The sequence below is a fragment of the Lupinus angustifolius genome, chromosome LG09, assembly GCF_001865875.1.
Source record: "Lupinus angustifolius cultivar Tanjil chromosome LG09, LupAngTanjil_v1.0, whole genome shotgun sequence".
NCBI lineage: Eukaryota > Viridiplantae > Streptophyta > Magnoliopsida > Fabales > Fabaceae > Lupinus > Lupinus angustifolius.
In genome coordinates, this window is record NC_032017.1 from 8,251,281 (window position 1) to 8,270,893 (window position 19,613).

The 19,613-nt window shown below is 34.7% G+C and overlaps 2 protein-coding genes across 2 annotated transcripts; both read right to left on the reverse strand.

The window, feature by feature from the left end:
• Positions 3,174-9,947, reverse strand: LOC109357124 (sugar transporter ERD6-like 7). The gene is made up of 20 exons (XM_019600864.1): positions 9,692-9,947; positions 9,448-9,568; positions 9,123-9,328; positions 8,865-8,927; positions 8,422-8,511; positions 8,256-8,315; positions 8,089-8,154; positions 7,891-7,956; positions 7,715-7,790; positions 7,336-7,400; positions 7,170-7,262; positions 6,978-7,058; positions 6,640-6,724; positions 6,396-6,439; positions 6,239-6,301; positions 6,078-6,137; positions 5,947-6,000; positions 5,775-5,834; positions 3,606-3,720; positions 3,174-3,452 (listed from the first exon to the last, which is right to left on the reverse strand). Exons 3-20 carry the CDS (start codon positions 9,285-9,287, stop codon positions 3,337-3,339), a joined length of 1,422 nt encoding a protein of 473 aa, XP_019456409.1. The 5' UTR covers positions 9,288-9,328; positions 9,448-9,568; positions 9,692-9,947; the 3' UTR covers positions 3,174-3,336.
• LOC109357123 (probable LRR receptor-like serine/threonine-protein kinase RKF3) lies at positions 10,312-12,399 on the reverse strand. The gene has a single exon (XM_019600863.1). It carries the CDS (start codon positions 12,345-12,347, stop codon positions 10,464-10,466), a length of 1,884 nt encoding a protein of 627 aa, XP_019456408.1. The 5' UTR covers positions 12,348-12,399; the 3' UTR covers positions 10,312-10,463.

The following is a 19,613-nucleotide window of genomic DNA, read 5'->3' on the forward strand; positions in this document are numbered from 1 at the left end:
TATTAGCTGGTGGTGCGGTTTCTTGGCGTTCTGCCAAGCAAAACCTTGTAGCTTCATCCACCATGGCAGCAGAATATATAGCATGTTATGGGGCATCACTTCGGTCATCATGGCTGAGAATTTTTGTCACTGGGCTGCGGATTGTGGAAAGGGTTGAAAGACCACTAAAGTTATACTGTGACAATAAATCAGCAGTGTTGTTCTCCAACAACAATAGGAGTTCGGCAAAGTCGAAACACATCGACATTAAGTTCCTAGTTGTTAAGGAGAAGGTACAAAGTGGACAGTTTTTCATAGAACATTTAGGCACTAACTCCATGATTGCGGACCCTCTTACAAAGGCTATCACACCCAAGGTCTTTCATGAGCATACTGCTCACATGGACGTTCTACAGTTTGAGGATTTTTTGGTTTAGTGGGAGTTAGAAAGTGCACAGGTCAACAAGAGTTAAGGTTGCCCCATATCCTGCATTTAAAAAATTATATAAAAAAAGTTGCCCCATGTCCTCCAATTAATCTACACAATATAAGTTCGAAAAAAGTGATTATTTGATGTTTTGTCACCAAGTGGTCACTGTAATTAATAAATAAATAATCAGTCCAAATCATAATAGCATGATGTGGGGATTTTGGGTTTGTGATTTCATTAAATATAAGTAATTCTTATTTAGCCATGAAATTCTGTATGCACTCAAATTATTGTTTAAGAAATGTAAGATTGTAGGGACCATTGGAAATTTATATTGATATTATATTCAATTAAAAGATTAAGAATCATAGATTCAAGGTGTATAAAAGTATACAATCAATTGCATTTATATTTATGTTTATGCTATATTTATACTTATATTCATATGTTGGAATTTCTGACAATTTATGGGTCACAAATATAATTCTATAATTGTGTTATGGCCATTATGTAATTAGCCAAAATATAAAATGATCTTAAGTAATTAATTTGGTGGCTAAGGGTATACGTGTCATGAAATAATAATAAGTGTAGATACCTTCAGGTAATTTCTGATTTGATGAAGAGACTGAATCAAAATTATTGCAACTAAAGTAGTAACCACTACGGGGTTACTTTTATGGGTTATGGTCCTCATTTGTAGAGCAATAGGTTTTCAAGTGTAAAGGTGGAGGAGAATAAGGTAGGATGAGAATAGTGTTATCCAGTATAGGATAACACTATCCGCTCATCCATAAGGCACATAAGGCATGAGGATAAGGTCTCTCCTCCAATATACAACACAATACACTCAAGAAACTAAGGCACATTCTCTCATTCCCCTCTAGAGAGAAACTAAAGGAAAACCATCCAGCGCTCTATCATCTGGAAGATCATCGCACCGTCATACCTTCGAGATTCTAGAAATGGCTCAACAAGGTATGTTCTTCATCTTCACCATGAAATCATTTGGGGTTTCTTCAGTCTGGGTCATGGTCGTTCCATATGGGTTTATGTATGACCATAAACATTCGGTTATCGGAACGAAGCCATGACAATAAGGACTTCCGCATTCAATCTATGGATTTCGGATGGAGAAATTTCTCCAACACAAGTCACACACTGGAATTCAGCCAAACATATTCTGAATCTGCAGAACCAGAGCAGAGCAGGGATGGGAAGGAGCACACCCAGACCCTAGGAACTGAATACTACAAGCCGAATCCGATTCGATGCGAACTCTTTGGAATCCCCTATGGCTGAGTAATTGTAACCCCACCAAAATCCCCCAAAGTTCTGCATGAAGCGCAGAACAGTGACCAAGATGCTTAGCAAAAGCAAATATGAAAGCTCCTAAATGGTCATGAACCACACCACCACACCCAGCTTGATTACCAGAGGAGGAGAAAGCTCCATCAGAGTTCAACTTAACCCATCCATCATCAGGAGGGTTCCACCGAATAATAGGAGCATTAGGATTAGCAGACTGAACATCGGAAGGCTTCTTCTGACATATGGCTTCCTCAATACTCTTACTCCTAGCCAGAATTTCTAGCCGAACTTGCGAGCTACTAGAAGCTTTATTGTCGAATATTAGCCTGTTACGATTCTGCCAAATTAAGTCCAGTTCCAAACACCATGTTCCAATTCAAATCATCCATATGCACAGCCCCATGAAATCAATATTAGCCAACTGGCAACAATGTATTTAAATTCCTTTGTTTGAATTTATGTTTCTTTTGATTTGATAGTTGGTCCTAATGTTAACATTTAACACCGGACCAAGTTGTTATTAGCTAAATTGATGGACCCATTTCATACTAATGAAAAAATTGAGACCAATTCAATCCTAACATTTAATGATGTTAGAAAAAATTTAACGTTAGAACCAACAATGTACGAATATGAACTCTAGGGACCAGTTTGACAAAAAAACAGTTAAGATGCGGCAAAATAGTTAACTTAATGGACTAAAAGAGTAATTTTGCCTACTTTTTTTTATTTTTGTAGTAAATATTTTGTTGGGTTAAGTTTGAATGTGACATGGATTTCCTATTAGTCAGCAGAACCATTAATGTCCATCAGCAGAACCATTAATGTCCATCAGCACAACCATATGCGTTAAGGAGAAAGATCATCTGTCCCATAATTTCTTTGTGTTTATAACCCGAATCAATCAAACTTCACGAAATAATATTAAAATATTAATTTTTATTTTTATAATTTTTCTTTTTAAGTGAATGAAGTTTTCTCATTGACTTGGAACACCAAATGAGACATGTGATCCTCATCCATCCCTGGACAAGAATCATCTGTCCATAATTTCTTTGTGCCAATGTCCCAAACCAATCAAACTTCACAAAATAATATTAAAATATTAATTTATGTTTTTATAATTTTTCTTTTTAAATGAATGAAATTTTCTTATTGGCTTGAGACACCAAATGGGACATGTGATCCCCATCCATCACTCACAGGATTAATTGAATAACATGGAGTTTGAAACTTACCCTTCAATTTCAAAGAAAACCTAATTATTTAATATATTTGAGTTGTGCAAATTCATTACTGATCCCTTTGGAATTTCTTGGAACAAATTCAACCATCAATCAATAGAGAAGCCAACAAACCATCAATATAATGGGTAGTAGTCATTCAATCATCAACCTTTTTATTTTTCAGATTTAAATATGTTGTTAGTTCTGCAAACTAATTCATTTTAGTTATTATTAGATGAATTAAGTGATGATGTATCATCTGTGCAGTGTCACACCATCATTTGACAGATTTTAGTAACAGCAGAGCCTAAAAACAAAAGGTCTCTACTTTACATGGACAAAAAACAATTAAGCATATTTTTCACCACAGACACTGTCATACTCCTGTTCCTATGCGTTAATGGTTGATTGTAATTCTTCCAGGCTTTTCCCCTTTGTTTCTGGCACAGCTACAACTATAAATAATATGGCTAGTGCATTGGTTGCAGCATAAAGAATAAAGGTACCTGAAAATCATACACACAAGTGAGTTTATAGTTCTACATTTTTGTGGGAATTCAATAATATTATTCACAGTTGGTAAACTTGTTATCATATAATTATGCTGATTATCACTCCTGTAAATAAAACATAACTGAAAAGTTATAAGTATTACTTACCATAGGAGCTCCAGCTCATTAGAAAGTTGAAAGTATAAGAGCATAACCATGCACCAAACCAGTTCGCTAATGTGGCTATGCTTCCTGCCTGTCCTTTAATATTGATAGGAAATATCTGTCACAGAAGGTAATATTTCAGCAGGATATATGTTATGTACCTATGACATTGATAAAAATAAAGCCTTCCTGATTCTGATATCACCGGACAAGTTTTAGAAACTGCATTATTTGCATTGAGTTTGGCACATAACACGCATTCACACAACAATAGTTTGTATCCAAATTAAAGAGAAAAATTGCAAATAAAGTTTGGAAATGCCACATTTCTAAAATTAGTTTTGTACTTAAAAATGTTACACAAGTAGAGGAAAAATATTTTAATCCTTATTTATATTTACAAGGATAAAATACAAAATTGTATAAAGAATAGAGGGGTTACTCTCATGAGCTATACTATGAAGCTATGAGAGAGGGTAATTGAGCGGAGGTTTAGACAAAAGATGAATATAACTAAAAATCGATTTGGTTTTATGCTAGGGAGGTCCACTATAGAGGCTATATACTTGATACGACGATTGATGGAGAGATACCAAAGGAACCAAAAAGACATGTACTCGATCTTCATTGATTTGGAGAAGGCATCTGAGAATGTGCGTAGAGAGATATTATGGAAAGCTCAAGAGAATAAATGTATTCGAATTGCCTACATTCAATCAATCAACAATATATATGATGAGGTCAAGACCAATGTGAGAACACAAGATGAGGTCCCATAAGATTTTCCTTTTGCCAAAAGACTACACCAAAGGTCAACATTGAGCCCTAACTTATTTACATTGGTCTTGGATGTTCTTACTTAGCAAATCTATGAATCGATACCAGAATCATGCTTCTGTGAATGATATTGTCCTAGTTCGAGACTCGAGAAATGAATTAAATGAGAAATTACAAAGGTAGGGACACAATTTAGAAGCACATGCCTTTCGTATAAATCGAAGTAAGAGGAAATATATGGAGTGCAAGTTTAGCAAGAGATGGACAAACCATACTGTAGAGGTAAAAATTGAATACCATACCACAAATCACTAGATTTAAGTATTTTGGGTCAATTATACAACAAAATGGGAAAATTAACGGAGTTGTAAATCATAGGATTCAAGCGGGTGGATGAAATGACAGAGTATTTCAGATGTCATATGTGATATAAATATGTTATTCAAGCTTAAAGAGAAGTTTTACCACAAAACTATAAGACCCTGAATGTTGGATGGTAAAATATCAAGAAGAAAATAAACTCCATGTAGAAGAGATGATAATGTTGCTATAGATGAGTGAATGCACTAGACAAGATAGGACAAAAAATGAATGCAATGGGGAGAAAGTTGGAGGAACTCCTATTATAGAAAATATGGTAGAATTACGCCCTAGGTGGTTTGAACATGTGCGAAGGAGACCTTTAGGCTATGTTTGGGAGTGTGATTTGAAGGGGAAGGGAAGGAATGATTTTGAAAAGCCTCTCCCTTGTTTGGGAATTGAATGAAGGAGAGAAAAATATTTTGGAGGGTTTCTTAAGCCCTCCAAAGCCCTGTATGTCTATTTTCATAGTTTCCCCAATTTGGGATTTTCTACAGACAAAATGTCAAAATACCTAAATACTTATAATAAAATTATATAATTACATTATTGTTCATTTCCAATTACTAATTATATTTTTAAAGGAAAAATTTAAGATACTCTTACCATGTTATTATTTTTTTTCATTCTCCCATATAAATTTCATACTCCTACACAAGGGAGAGGTTTGTCTTCTTTTCTCCTTGCCTTCCTAGTCTTTTGATCTCTTTCATTCCCTCGTAACTCCCAAACATACTCTTGAAAGCCACATTAACAAAAGTAGATCAAATGGAGGTTGGTTTAATTTTTAGAGGAAGATGGAGGCCAAGAAAGACCATATAGGTAAAATAACTAAGAAAAATGTAGAGATCAATGTTTTGCCAATGAACATGATTTATGATAGAACCTTATGACGTCATTCGATACATGTAGTCGGTCTCACCTAGTGGGATTAACGCTATTGTTGCATGTAGGACATGTTGAATTAATTTTTCATCTCTTCCATTGATTGTGCTTAACTTATATAATGGATTAAATAATGAGGGGGGAAAGTACCTCGGACATCACAACCCATGGAATAGCTCCCATTCCTATTGAAAATGATCCTATGTAGACCTAATATCACCAAAAGATTAAATTTAGATAATCTATGCCATGGAGAATAAGTTAATATTTTGTGAGTCAATAAAAGAAAATAGCATCATAAAGGAAAAAGTAATGATCATACCATTATTCCAATTAAAGCAAGTGCTGGCACACCCCCCACATCCACCTGTTGAACCTGGTTTACACAGTGACATCACTCATAAATATTAGGATCAGGAGCAGGAATTTGTAGGGTTCTTAGTTGGGATGCACCTTAAGATAGAATGCAACTGATATAAATATACAACCAGCAACCAATCCCGATCCAGACACCTAAATCAAACCAAGAAAGAACAATAATAATATTATAAATGGAGCGGATCTTGATTAAAAGATGAAAGTTTGAAGTTAAATTGTTTGTGCTTTGATGTTACCAGTAATAGGGGTTTCCTGCCTGCTTTATCTATCAAGACTACACTAAGACCTGTGATCACAATCTACAAAAACAAGAAAAAAAATCGTGATGAGTTCGTTTAATGGAAAGGAATATCAGAGTATCCAAAAACTAGTGTGTCAGTTAGAATTAAGAACCTGAAGGCAAGCATATATTATAGTCCCGACGGTGGTAGAAAATCCTATGACATAATAAAACCCATAATTATTCATTGCCAAAAGAAACTAAAAATCATGCTCAAGTTTTGGAACATGTTTTCAATGAGAACTGTGGCAGTGTGAATAATAGGTTCTGACTTATATGCAAATGGTGCTGGGCAACAGAACATGACGGCCTTCGAATGTAGAGTCACAACTCATGATGACATCATTCAAAAAGTACCTGCTAGCTCAAAAATACTGCTGGTGTAAAAGCAAACCCCATTGATTCCTCCTAATTGCTGGCAGAACATAAGCCCTATTCCAATCTGGTAATTGATATATAACAATTAGTCAATCGTTGGCCATTATGGTGTACTTGCCTGGTAGGTGAAAAATGGGATGATGAAAATCACTGCAGATTTATTTGGTATAACAATAGCATGAGAAAGTGGAAAATAAAATGTGCTTTTCCTTCTTGGTTAAATTGTTCATCTAGTCAACCAAACCATTTTTAAAAACATATTTAAGAAAAGAAAGCGATTTCCAATCATAAGTTGGAGTTGAGAGTTGCATAGTTACAATGAGTGAGCGCAGATATCTTCTCTGAAACAATTCCAGCAGCTTGGGTTTTGGGAGCAATTCTAAAGTAGTTATGTAATCCTGTGTGGCAGTGACAGATACACTTAATATCATTATCTTTATAACACTGTCTTTAAATTCACAAAGTTATATCTAACACTAATACGATAGATTTGAGAGATGTTTGGGAACCTTAATTTCATCTGCCTCTTGAGAAATATCAGCACCTTTGCCTCGAAGTATCTGCAATGCTTCCTCAAAATCTTTTTCATGTCCTCTCCTTGCCTGAAGTCATTGTCTATTGGTAATATTGATGCTATGAAAAACATTAAAAAGAAAAATATGGTTCATTTCTTACTAGCCATCTAGGAGACTCCGGAATAAAAAACAGACCAAAAAGCAACACAGAAGTGGGAATGAGGCCTGCAAATGCAAACTCTTACCTAGTAAGTCCTTGAGCATGTAGCATAAATATATCAACATTTGAAATAAGTCTGAAATATATAGATAGTTTGTCTAAATTTTGGTTCTGAACTAGTTTAATTTCAAATAGTATTGTTAAAATCTTAAGTAGCTGTTTTTGAAATTCAATTAAATAAAGAGAGTGAAATGGTCAAGGAAAACAAGAAAACGTTTTACTCTAATATAATTTGGTTAGTTTAAAGCCCTTTTTAACTTGTCTGTTTTACCTATCCACATTTTGTTGGAATTGAATTTAATTTGGGAATAAAACTCACTTGTTAAAGCTAAAGCCCTCCATGGTAGTACTGTTCCAATTACGTATGCCACAGACACTCCAGCAGTGATCATGAACTACAAGTGGAAACGAAAATAAACAAAAGCTTAGATACTACTTAGTAATTGCTGTATATTCAATCAGATAATTGTTCAGCAATATACATATGGAGTCTACCTGATTTAAGGTAGTCAGTGCACCTCGGAGATCTTTTGGTGCAATTTCTGCTATGAAGACAGGAACCTTATAACATACATCAAATTAAACGGTTCAGGCTTTAGCAGATTGAACATTGTACTGTTTAAAATGAATTTTTGTGAATTATTTCATTGATCAAGAAGAGGTGCGATTTTTGGGTATAGAACTACAGCCAACCACAAATGAAAAAACTCCCATTCCATATCCTGTTGCTAGCCTCCCAATGTCCAAAGGCACTGGACCCTTCATAATAGAAAGAAAAAATAATTATATTGGGTCATAAACTCATAATCCTTGGAGAACATTTATAACAAAAACATCAATCAAGTTTTGTAGTTAAGAACCTCGGAAAAACAAATAACAAACCACCCTGCAACACAGAAAGCACTGGACACTCTCATTGCCTGCATATATTCCGAAAATAGCTTTTTGAAGTCCTTAAATACCCGAATGAAAATAACAGGTTAGACATTGATAATAAAACAACAATGATATTTTCCCTCAACTTACTCCTTTCCGTCCAATAAAATCAGCAACAGGCCCACTTGTTATTGCGCCTATCATCGCACCAATTGTCAAGATAGAACCAAACAAGGAATACTTCATACACTCAACATGTGGAAAGAAAAGAGAGTTAGATCAAATCCCGGGCTAGTTTGCTGGCATTGACATCAAATCCATTATGAAGTGTCTATATTTGATGAGAAGATGACCATAAGTTTGTTGCTGAAAATTTTCCTAAATCCTTTGAAGCCAGTAAATCTTTCTGTTAAATTTTTTAAATCACTAGCTTGCATTTCAGTTTTTTGAGCAGCTGAGTGGGACATTGTATTCTTGCTGTATATTTCATTATTCCTTTCAGCTGTTTGTTACTTATTTTAATTCCATCTCATAAGATTCACTAATCATAAAAGTGATGCAGTGGATAAAAACTTCAATAACTACTGGTTTACCTCTGCTAAAGAAAGATTGAGATCCTCCGTGATAGCATCTTGAGTGGGAGATGAATAGCCAGCCTGCAAACACAGGAATTATCATTCAACACTCCAAGAGAAACATATGATTATCACACTGTTGGTCAAAAAAAGTAATATGTTTCTGTTTTCAGATTTTTTATGTCTTGTTTCTATGAGTGCTTACATTCAGATTGTAAACTCTGGGGAATGAAAATGTTAAAAAACAAAAGGTTCAACCATATACTAAACACTTACACAAGCTCCAAATTCATAAGAACCACAAACGGCAACAAATGTAGTGAAGTAAACCATCCATGGATGTCGTTTGCTTGCAGGGACCAGCTGGCTTTTATGTTCCCTAATCAGTGGCTCTTTGGTTCCTTTCTGCACACCATGTTCCACATCCTCTTTGATTGTCATGTTGACTTTTGTATACAATTACCGGATCCTTCTTCCTTGCTCTGTTTGATGAGATGTATACTCAAAAGGAAGGGAGGGCAAAGAGAAACTCAAATGCAAGGAAGCATGCCAGTCTTATAATATAAACCATGAGGGGTAAAAAGTAAAAATAATGTCCCACACAAAGCTCACATTCATCACAGAGAAATGAATAAACTTGAATCCTGTTTTTGTTAGTGTTATTAAATTATCCACTTGGCAGAGACACTGGTTCATTGGGTCAGTGATTGAACTGGCTTAACCTGACGATACAATAGTAGTATATTAATAATGAGATATATTGTTTGAAAACTAAATAAGATGGTAAATATAATTATTATGCACATTATTGCAACCTGCTTGGCTGGTAAAGTATGCTTTCTTACCGCTCCATGTATCCTAAAGACAATCAACATGTCCAGTAGTCAGAACGGGTCTGGTTGTTGAACACGGTCTGGTCTGGTACTAATGGTTTGGCTGCTTCTCATCTCCATTCTGAAAACCATGAAGCTTTTGAATATTTTATTGCATTCAGCCAATTGGCTATATTCTCTAACAAAGAATGCATTAGTTTATGTTTGACACCAGCTATATTATATTTGAACAAGGGAATCTATCTGTATATTTGTCTGATAATAATATATCCCTGGCAACTCTTATTTTTATGGTATGAGGATAGAACTTTAGGTTCCATTGTGCAATAAAATAAATGCCAGTTGGCCAGGTTACCAAGAATAAGAATAATCCAGCTAAACATACTAGAGGCTGCTTGGACTATTAACCCATAAATTTACTTATTGACAGTTGATATTGAAAGCAACTCTTCAAACATGCAACTACATAGAAAGCAAACTACAGTACCAACTCTCTGCTTCAACAAATTGTAATAATTTGTGTCACAAGAAACTACAATCATCATCTAAACTTTGAGCTTAAATTGAAATATCAACATCTTGTAATTTTCTAGATGAAAGATTATTTCTAATAGAGTAATCTGACACTGAAATAAGCAAAACTTGATCATCTCATACTCTATTTGAAATTGATAAACAGTAAAAAGAATCAAATTTTGTACACATTTTGGATATGGAACAGAAAACTAATCTTCAGGAAACAAACATAATCTAAAATCTGAATGTACAGCAAATCATGGTGACACTAGGTCGTGGAAGACAATCCAGTTTCGGTGCTCACAGTCCCAGACTCCAAGCTTCCTTCTTCTTCCCTTGAATTAGACAGGCGGCAATTCTGTAATGTATATGCTTGATAGCCAGTTGGACTGGACAACTGTCCCGAGTTACTGTTGACAGATTTCTCAATAACAATCCTGTCAGCAATGAAAGGAATTGGGCGTTCTAGTATTGAGGGTACTGATTCATCTGTCTCTAGCATTTTAACAACCTGATCCATTGTTGGCCTAGCATATAACTGTGTATGAGAGCATAGTACAGCAACCAGCACATACTTCTCAAGGACTTGTGGTGGACCTGGTTCAGGCATATCATCTTCAATAACATCCAAAGCTCTACCGTTTTTAACTAACGACCAAGCAAAATCAGTTAGGGCGGTCAGTTGGCCATCATTATCCGTTTTAAGAGCCTTCTTCCCACTTAAAAGCTCAAGAAGCACAACCCCGAAACTAAAGACATCACTTCTCTCTGTCAACTGGCCATACAAAGCATACTCGGGAGCAACATACCCCATTGTTCCAGCCACTCTAGTACTCATATGTGTCATTCCCTCCGGATTGAACTTTGCTAGTCCAAAGTCTGCTACCTTGGCCTCAAACTTGTCATCAAGAAGTATGTTACTGGCTTTAATATCCCTATGGATGATGGAAGGTTGAGCCCCATAATGCAAATAAGCCAACCCCCGAGCGGTGCCTAGAGCAATCTTTTGACGCATTGGCCAAGTGAGTTTCTGGGTGGAGGAACCAAACAAATGATCATGAAGACTCCCGTTTTCCATCAAATCAGTAACAATAATCCTCTGGTGACCTTCAAATTTAGTGGTAGCAGTGCAATAGCCTCTCAAAGTAACAAGGTTGACATGCCTAACACTTGCAATAACCTCAACTTCATGAGTGAAGCTGGCATCCCCAGCAACGGAACAATTCTTGAACCTCTTGAAGGCAACTTGAGTCCCATCTAAGAGCAAGCCTTTATAAACATTACCATAACCACCACTCCCAACTATATTATCCCTTGAGAAGTTCCTAGTTGCCTTCTTAATTTCATCAAAGGTGAATCTAATCAAAGTGGTACTCTGACTCATGGAATCCAACCTAGAACTTTGACCTGTTTCAGTTATATTCATACTACCCTTTTTGTTGTTCTTTTTATTCTTGAATCTCAAGTAACCCAAAAAAGCAGCAACAGCGAACAAAGCAAAAAGAACGGAAACGAGAACAATAACGATGGTTCTAGTTTTAGAATGGGAAGATGAAGTGGAAAATTGAAGGCCGAACAAGCAGTTGGCAGTACCAGGGTCGGTGGGATCGTAGAGAGAAGCAGCATAGATAGAGGTATAAGCCCTGCAATCAGAGACGTTGCCAACAGTGGGCCCGGTCAAATAGGATTGCAAGTTGGACAAGGTGGTTGTGCAGAGGGCACATGGGGCGTTGTTCAGAAGGGACTGATTGCAATTGTTCTGCACAGATTGAAGGGCGGTTGAAGGAACTTGTGCTTCGAACTCTTTTCTGGTGGTTATGTTCATGCATCCCTCTGAGATCCATGAGGTTTGGAAGCCGCACGAGGAGCGGACATCCAAGTTAGGTTCGTACTTGTCGATGAAGGATTGGAAGGAGGTCCAGCAGGACTCGGCGGCGGTGGAGGGTGGGACGAACAGGCCTTCGCGGCGGAGGTAGTCGGATTCGACAAGGTGGAGGGCTTGGAGGACGTAGTGGCACTCAGTGCCAGTGTCGAAGGAGGGTCTTGAACCACCACCTACGACGGTGAGGACGGTGGTGTTGAGGGGGCATGTTGATAAGGAAGGGTTGACTAAAAAGAAGATGAAGAGAAGGTGGATGAGAAAGGAGGACATTGATGGATTGTTTGTTAGTGCTGTATGTCTGCTCACAACAACTAACTTCTTAATTGTTTCATCTATTTATTTCAACTCCACAAAGCATAAGAAATAAATTATATCTCTGAAATGATGTCACATTCGAAACAATCAGAATGTTTTATTTTATTAATTTTTATTTTAATTTTTTTATTTTATTCACATATTAATATGTGATGAGTTTGAGCTAGGAAATGAGACACCGTTAGAGACATGTAATCCCTACCCACTAAGTATACTATGTTTCCACCAATTCAACTTTTTAGTCAAACAAAAACAATTTTGTACGACATAAATCAGTAAGTCAATAAGTGGATAATTAAGTAATTTAATAATTTAGTAAGTAATTTAGTAAGTCAATAAGTTATTAAGATAGTAGATAACTAATAAGTTACTAAGTCAATATTCAATAAGTAAGAAGTGAACTAGTAAGTTAGTAAGTCAATAAATAAGTTAATAAGTTAGTAAGTCAGTAAATAAGTTAATATGTTAGTAAGTCAATAAGTATATCACCATGTCAATAAATTAATATGTCAATAAGTCAATAAGTAAGTAAGCCATTAAGTGAGTAAGTCAGTAAATAAGTCGTGAGTATGTCAATAACTCACTAAGTAAGTTAGAAAGTAAGTAAGTAAGTTACTAAGTAATTCATTAAGTCACTAAGTATGCCCCTAAGTTACTAAGTAAGTAATTCACTAAGTTAGTAAATAAACCAGTCACTAAGTTACTAAGTAAGTAAGTTATTAAGTTAGTAAGTCAGAAAGTCAACAAGTATGCCACTAAGTTAGTAAGTCAATAAGTAAGTAAGTCAGTAAGTAAATTAATAAGTCAATAAGTAAATTAATAAGTCAGTAAGTCAGTAACTCAATAAGTAAGTAAGTCACTAAGTTAGTAACTCAGTAAGTCAGTAAGTCAGTCACTCAGTGAATAAGTCACTAAGTAAGTCACTAAGTCAATAATTAAGTTACTAAGTAAGTCAACAAGTCTATAAGTAAGTCAGTAACTCAGTAAGTAAGTAACTAAGTCAATAAGTCAGTAAGTAAGTCATTTCAGTAAGTAAGTTAGTAAGCCAACAAGTAAGTAAGTAAGTAAATAAGTTAGAAAATGGGTAAGTCAATAAGTAAGTCACTAACTTAGCAAGTCTTTAAGTCATTATGTCAATAAGTAAGTCACTAAGTCAATCAGTAAATAAGTACGTAAGTAAGTCAATAGGTAAGTTATCAAGCCAGAAAGTCGGTAAGTAAGTAAGGTCAGTACGCAAGTCAATAAGTAAGTAAGTACATAAGTTAGTATGTAAGTAAGTAAGTCAATAAGTAAGTAAGTTAGCCATTAAGTCAATAAGTAAGTAAGTAAGTGAGCAAGTAAGCAAGTGAGTAAGTAAGTAAGTAAGTAAATAATTAAGTAAGTAAGTAAGTGAGCAAGTGAGTAAATGAGTAAGTAAGTAAGTTAGTAAGTAAGTAAATAAGTCAATAAGTCACTAACTAAGTAAGTCAGAAAGTTAGTAAGTAAGTCAATAAGTAAATTAGTAAATCAATAAGCAAGTCGAGAAGTAAGTCAATAAGTTAGTAAGTAAGTCAGTGAGTCAATAAGTACATTATTATGTCACTAAGGAAGTAAGTAAGTCACTAAGTCACTAACTAAGCAATTCAACAAGTCCCTAAATAAGTAAGTAAATAAGTTAGTAAATAAGTTAGTAAGTCACAAAGTAAATAAGTCAGTAAGTAAGTTAATAACTCAGTAAATCAGTAAGTCAATGAGTCAGTCAGTAAGGCAATATGTCAGTATATCAATAAGTCAAGAAGTCACTAAGCAAGTAAGCAAGTGAATCATAAAGTCATAAAGTCAGCAAGTTAGTAAATAAATCAATAAGTTAGTAAGTCTGTAAGCATGTGAGTAAGTAAACCATTAAGTTAGTAAGTAAGCCAACAAGTCAATAAGTAAGTAAGTTAGTAAGTATATAAGTCAATAAGTTAGTCAGTAAGTTTGTAACTTAGTAAGTCAGTAATTAACTAAGTAACTAAGTAAATAAGTTAGTAAGTAAGCGATGTTGGATAACAAGGACTTACAGTCACCTAGAGAGGGTAAATAGGTGTAGTAGATCATAATTGTCGCTTTTCCATTAATGAGATATTATAAAAAGTTATCAGTTTAATTGATTATATCTATTTTTAATTGATTAATAACAATAGCGATTAATCAATTAACATTATTACTGTTTTCTTGAAAAAACAGTTTTCTTGCACATAAAATTACTGTTGGAACATAAAGGCTCTGTATTTTACCTAGAGGGGGAGGAGGTGAATAGGTGGTACGATACACAATTACCGTTGTTCGATTAACAAAAAGATTATACAATTTTCCTTACTATTTAATATATTAACTAGGAGCTTTAATCGATTAACTGCTTCTGCATATAATCGGTTAACTCGATAACTTAATTGATTAATCAGTTCTTGTTCTTTGAAAAAAGCAGTTTTCTCTAATCTCCAAGATTACCAAGATTCAACTAAACTTGTATGCACTTTAAACTTGATAACACACAATTAATGCACAAAAATAATATATGCCAATAACACATAATAATATGAATGCCAAGTTAAGTAAATCAAGCAATACGAAAATGTAAAGAGTTAATGGTTAAGAAGAATGAGACAATGACTCTTATTTTGGTTCATTTGCTTGTCCACGTGCAAATTACATCTAGGCCCCCTCTGATCTTGAGATTTTTTTCTTCACTAATAGAAATCCAGTGTGTTACAAAATACACTTCCAATCAATACAAGACTTCTTTCTTGGAGTATAGAGATCCCTGAATGGTTTGAGCTTCAACCCTCTATGGATAATCCTCACCACTTATGGTTCTGGCCCCAACCACTCCTAACTCACTTCCAAGACCCTTGTACATAGTGAACACACCACCTAACCACAACTAGAATTTCCCAACTCGATTCTCTAACAACCAGTGATACTAACACACCAAGAGAATATGCTTATGCCATGGTCTATATAAAAATGAGTTATTGCACCTACATGTGTTGAAATAACACCCTTCCAGAATATAAGAACCCTTCTACAAGTTTCACAAACTTAGAGTATAGAAATGTAAGATGCAAGGTTTCTTTACAAAAGATTTGACATTACAATTCTAGAAAAAATTCTAAAGACTCATGAAGTTTTCTCTTTTATCCATTTTCTCTCTTTTTCGAAAACACTTAGGCAAATCTCTCTTTGGATATGAAAGTGTTTGAAAAATATTATTTTTGAAATTGTGAAATCTATTGTCGTTTTTTCTTCTTGATGCAAATGGGAAAAATAAGTTAATATACAATTTTGTTTTCTGGTGTAGTTAATTGATTAACACTCTACTTAATCGATTAATGATTCTTTTAAAAAAAACAAGATTTCAGAAACTATAACTACCATTAATTGATTAATCTGATACTTAATCGATTAACGATTTCCCAATTTTGCATAACTTAACCGATTAAATAAATCTTAATCGATTGAGGGTTGTATGAAAAAGATACTTCAATATGATATGAATCTCCTACATGATTTCTAAAAGTTTGATGCATGACTTTGAATGATGTATGATATAAAACTCTGTTTAATGCATCAAAGTCATGTGATCATATATTTATGCATGTGCATGTAAATTATTTATGTATGCATGTAAGTCTCATTTTAGTTTTGATCAAATTTAGGTTGTGAGGCTTCCATTAAGGTTCACCTAGCCTAGACTCTACCCAATCAAACATCTTAAAACCTAAGAAAAATGTAAAAACACTTAACCTCTAGATCTTCTTGAATGCTTGAGCTTGAGTGAACTTGAGCATTGACTTTTGACTTTGTTGTTTGCTGATTTGTCCATGTCTTCAAGCTTGTCCTGATATTTGTCTACATTTTGTCTTCAACTTTATTTACCATATTTGTTGTCAATCTTTGTCTTCAACAAAATCCATATGAATCATGTTTGCATATACAATCTGCTCATAGATGTATGCTTGCATTTTCAATTACAACAATTTCAACCAATTACAGATGCAATATACTTAATGATTTTATGCCTAAATGTTAACAAATTCACAACACACAATAAACTCAGTAAGTAAAGCAATCTAATTATGTAAATTGTAAATCGACTAAAATTAAAGTGATAATGGATAGAGAAAATTTAAGATGATGATCTTTTATTCTGGTTCGTTTCGAGTCCACTTGCAAACTACATTTAGGCCTCCTCTTATGATCTTGAGAGATTTTTCTCCACTATTGGAAATCAATATTTTACAACCACACTTCCAAAATACAATAATCCTTTATCGGCCTTAGAGACTCCAATGGTTTGACCTTCATACCCGCTTCTAATGGATACTAAACACCAATTCTAACGACATCGACTCCAAGTTGTGTGCATCTGAAAATGTACAAATCCAAGAAAATACAAGACTCGTTGCAGCTATAGAATCCAAGAAACCCGTCTACGAAATTTACAAGTTGTGTGCACCTAAAAATGTAATAATCTTACAATTAAGAACAATACTAAAATTCTCCCCAAAAATCTAAAAAAAAGACTTAAAAGAATGATGTGTGATTATAGAAGGTTTTTCAAAATTGATTTAACAATGATGCACAATGGATAATCTTCTATGAAACTATCATATCTCTTTTTACTTGATTCAAAGAAAATTCATTCACACAACAAATAATTTTTTGCTCAAGAATGTGAATTTTATCCTTAGATTTTTCAAGACTAGAAGTTGTTAGCAAATGGGGAAAAAATTCAATTTTTATATGTAATTGTTTTCTACTTGGTTTAATCGATTAAAGCATGACTTAATCGATTAACGATGCCAAGAAATCCAAAGCTTTAGCTCTATAACTCCATTTAATCGATTAATCACATTCTTAATCGATTAACATATTTCCATTTTTATTTAATAGATTAACACAAGGTAATTGATTAATTGTGTTGAAAAGCATTTTTGTGATGCATGATGAATCATCTACATGATATGTATATGCATGATTCATGAGTTTTGAAAGATGTAAGTTATTAATGCAATAAGATCATGTTAAGCATGTGTAAATTCATGAGTATGTTAATCATATATGTATGTATGCAAGTCTCATTTCAAGTTGACTCAATTTTAAGATTGTGAGAATTGCATTCATGGTTCACCTAGCCGAGACTCTACACAATCAATCATTTTAAGACTAGAAATATAAAAACATAACCTAAGTCTTCTTCATTGAACTTGAGCCTTGGCTTTCTTGTTTGTTGAGTTGTCTCTGTCTTTAAACTTGTCTACTATCCTTGTCTTCATCAAAACAATATGGTGATGCATACTTGCAATCTCATGTGAGTAAGTAATTAAGTGAGTAAGTGAGAAAGTGAGTGAGTAAATAAGTAAGTAAGTAACTAAGTCAATAAATTAGTAAGTAAGTCAGTAAGCCAATAAGTAAGTCATAAAGTTAGTAGGTTAGTAAGTAAGTAACTCAATTAGTCAGTCCGTAAGTCAGTTAGTAACTTAGTAAGTCGTTCAATAACTCGATAAGTCAATCAGTAAGTCATTTAGTAACCTAGTAAGTCAGTCAGTAACTCTGTAAGTTAGTAAGTCAGTCCGTCAGTTAGTTAGTAACTCAGTAAGTCAGTCAATAACTCATTAAGTAACTCAGTAAGTAAGACAATAACTCAGTGAGTAACTCAATAACTCAGTAAGTCAGTCAATAACTCAACAAGTCAGTTAGTAAGTCAGTAAGTCATTTAATAACTCAGTAAGTCATTGATTAAGTCAGTTAGTAACTCAATACATCAGTTAGTAAGTCATTCAATAACTTAGTAAGTCAATCAGTAACTCAACAAGTCAATCAGTAAGTTAGTTAGTAACTCCATAAGTAATTCAGTAACTCGGTAAGTCTGCCACTAAGTCATGTAGTAACTCAATAAGTCAGTACCTCAGTAATTAAGATTGTAAGTCAATTAGTAACTCAATAAGTCAGTCAGTAAGTAACTTATTAACTCATTCATTAACCTGGTAAGTCAGCCAGTAACTCGGTAAGTCATTCAGTAACTCAGTAAGTCATTCAATAACTTAATAAGTCATTCAGTAAGTCATGCAGTAACTCGGTAAGTCAGTCAGTAAGTGAGTCAATAACTCAGTAAGTCATTCAGTAACTCATTAAGTAAGTCAGTAACTCAGTAAATCAGTCAGTAACTGAATATGTCAGTCAGTAAGCCCTTCAATAACTGGGTAAGTCAATCAGTAACTCAATAATAAGTCAATCAGTAACTAAATAAGTCAGCAAGTCAGTTAATAACTCAATAAGTCATTCTGTAACTCGGGAAATCAGTTCGTAAGTCATTCAGTAACTCAGTAATCCAGTCTGTAAGTCAGTCAATAACTTACTAAGTCAGTCAATAACTCAGTAAGTCATTCAGTAACTTGGTAAGCCCGTCAGTATGTCAATTAGTGACTTAGTAAGTCAGTCAATAACTCAATAAGTCATTCAATAACTCATTAAGTCAAAAAATCATGGTGACACTAGCTAGTGGAAGACAATCCAGTTTCGGTGCTCACACTCCCAGACTCCAATAGTAACTGGACAACTCTCCCGAGTTACTATTGACAAATTTCTCAATAACAATCCTGTCACAAATGAAAGGAATTGGGCGTTCTAGTATTGAGGGTACTGATTCATATGTCTCTAGCATTTTAACAACCTGATCCATTGTTGGCCTAACATATAACTGTGTATGAGAGCATAGTACAACAACTAGTACACACTTCTCAAGGACCTGGTTCAGGCATATCATCTTCAATAACATCCAAATTAGGTTTGTACTTGTCGATGAAGGATTGGAAGGAGGTCGAGTAGGACTCGGCGACGGTGTAGGGTGGGACAAATAGGGCTTCGCGGCGGAGGTAGTCGGATTCGACAAGGTGGAGGGCTTGGAGGACGTAGTGGCACTCAGTGTGATGACAACCTCTAGGGGATACCTTTGTTTTAAGGATCGTTTAGCTTGATAGTTTAGGACTTTTTGAGTCCAAATTCGGTTTTGTGAAATTAGGGTAATATTAGGGTTTGTTTTGTGCGTGAGGCAGGTTGTATGAGTTGTAGGTTAAGGTTGAAGGTGGAAAAGAATGGAAGGGAAGAAGCGCCACAAGCATAGAAGCTTGATAAGCTATGAGGTTCGCCACAAGCAAGGAAGCTTGATAAGAACTTGTTAATGGTGGCCACGACCAA

Bases quoted from the DNA above. Each gene is read 5' to 3' on its own strand.
- LOC109357124 (XM_019600864.1), bottom strand. From the start codon at position 9,287: ATGACAATCAAAGAGGATGTGGAACATGGTGTGCAGAAAGGAACCAAA. The intron at 8,316-8,421 runs GTAAGTTGAGGG...GAATATATGCAG, and splicing joins ATTTTATTGGACGGAAAGGA to GCAATGAGAGTGTCCAGTGC. The intron at 7,401-7,714 runs GTGAGTTTTATT...TTGCATTTGCAG, and splicing joins GAGGGCTTTAGCTTTAACAA to GCCTCATTCCCACTTCTGTG.
- LOC109357123 (XM_019600863.1), bottom strand. From the start codon at position 12,347: ATGTCCTCCTTTCTCATCCACCTTCTCTTCATCTTCTTTTTAGTCAAC.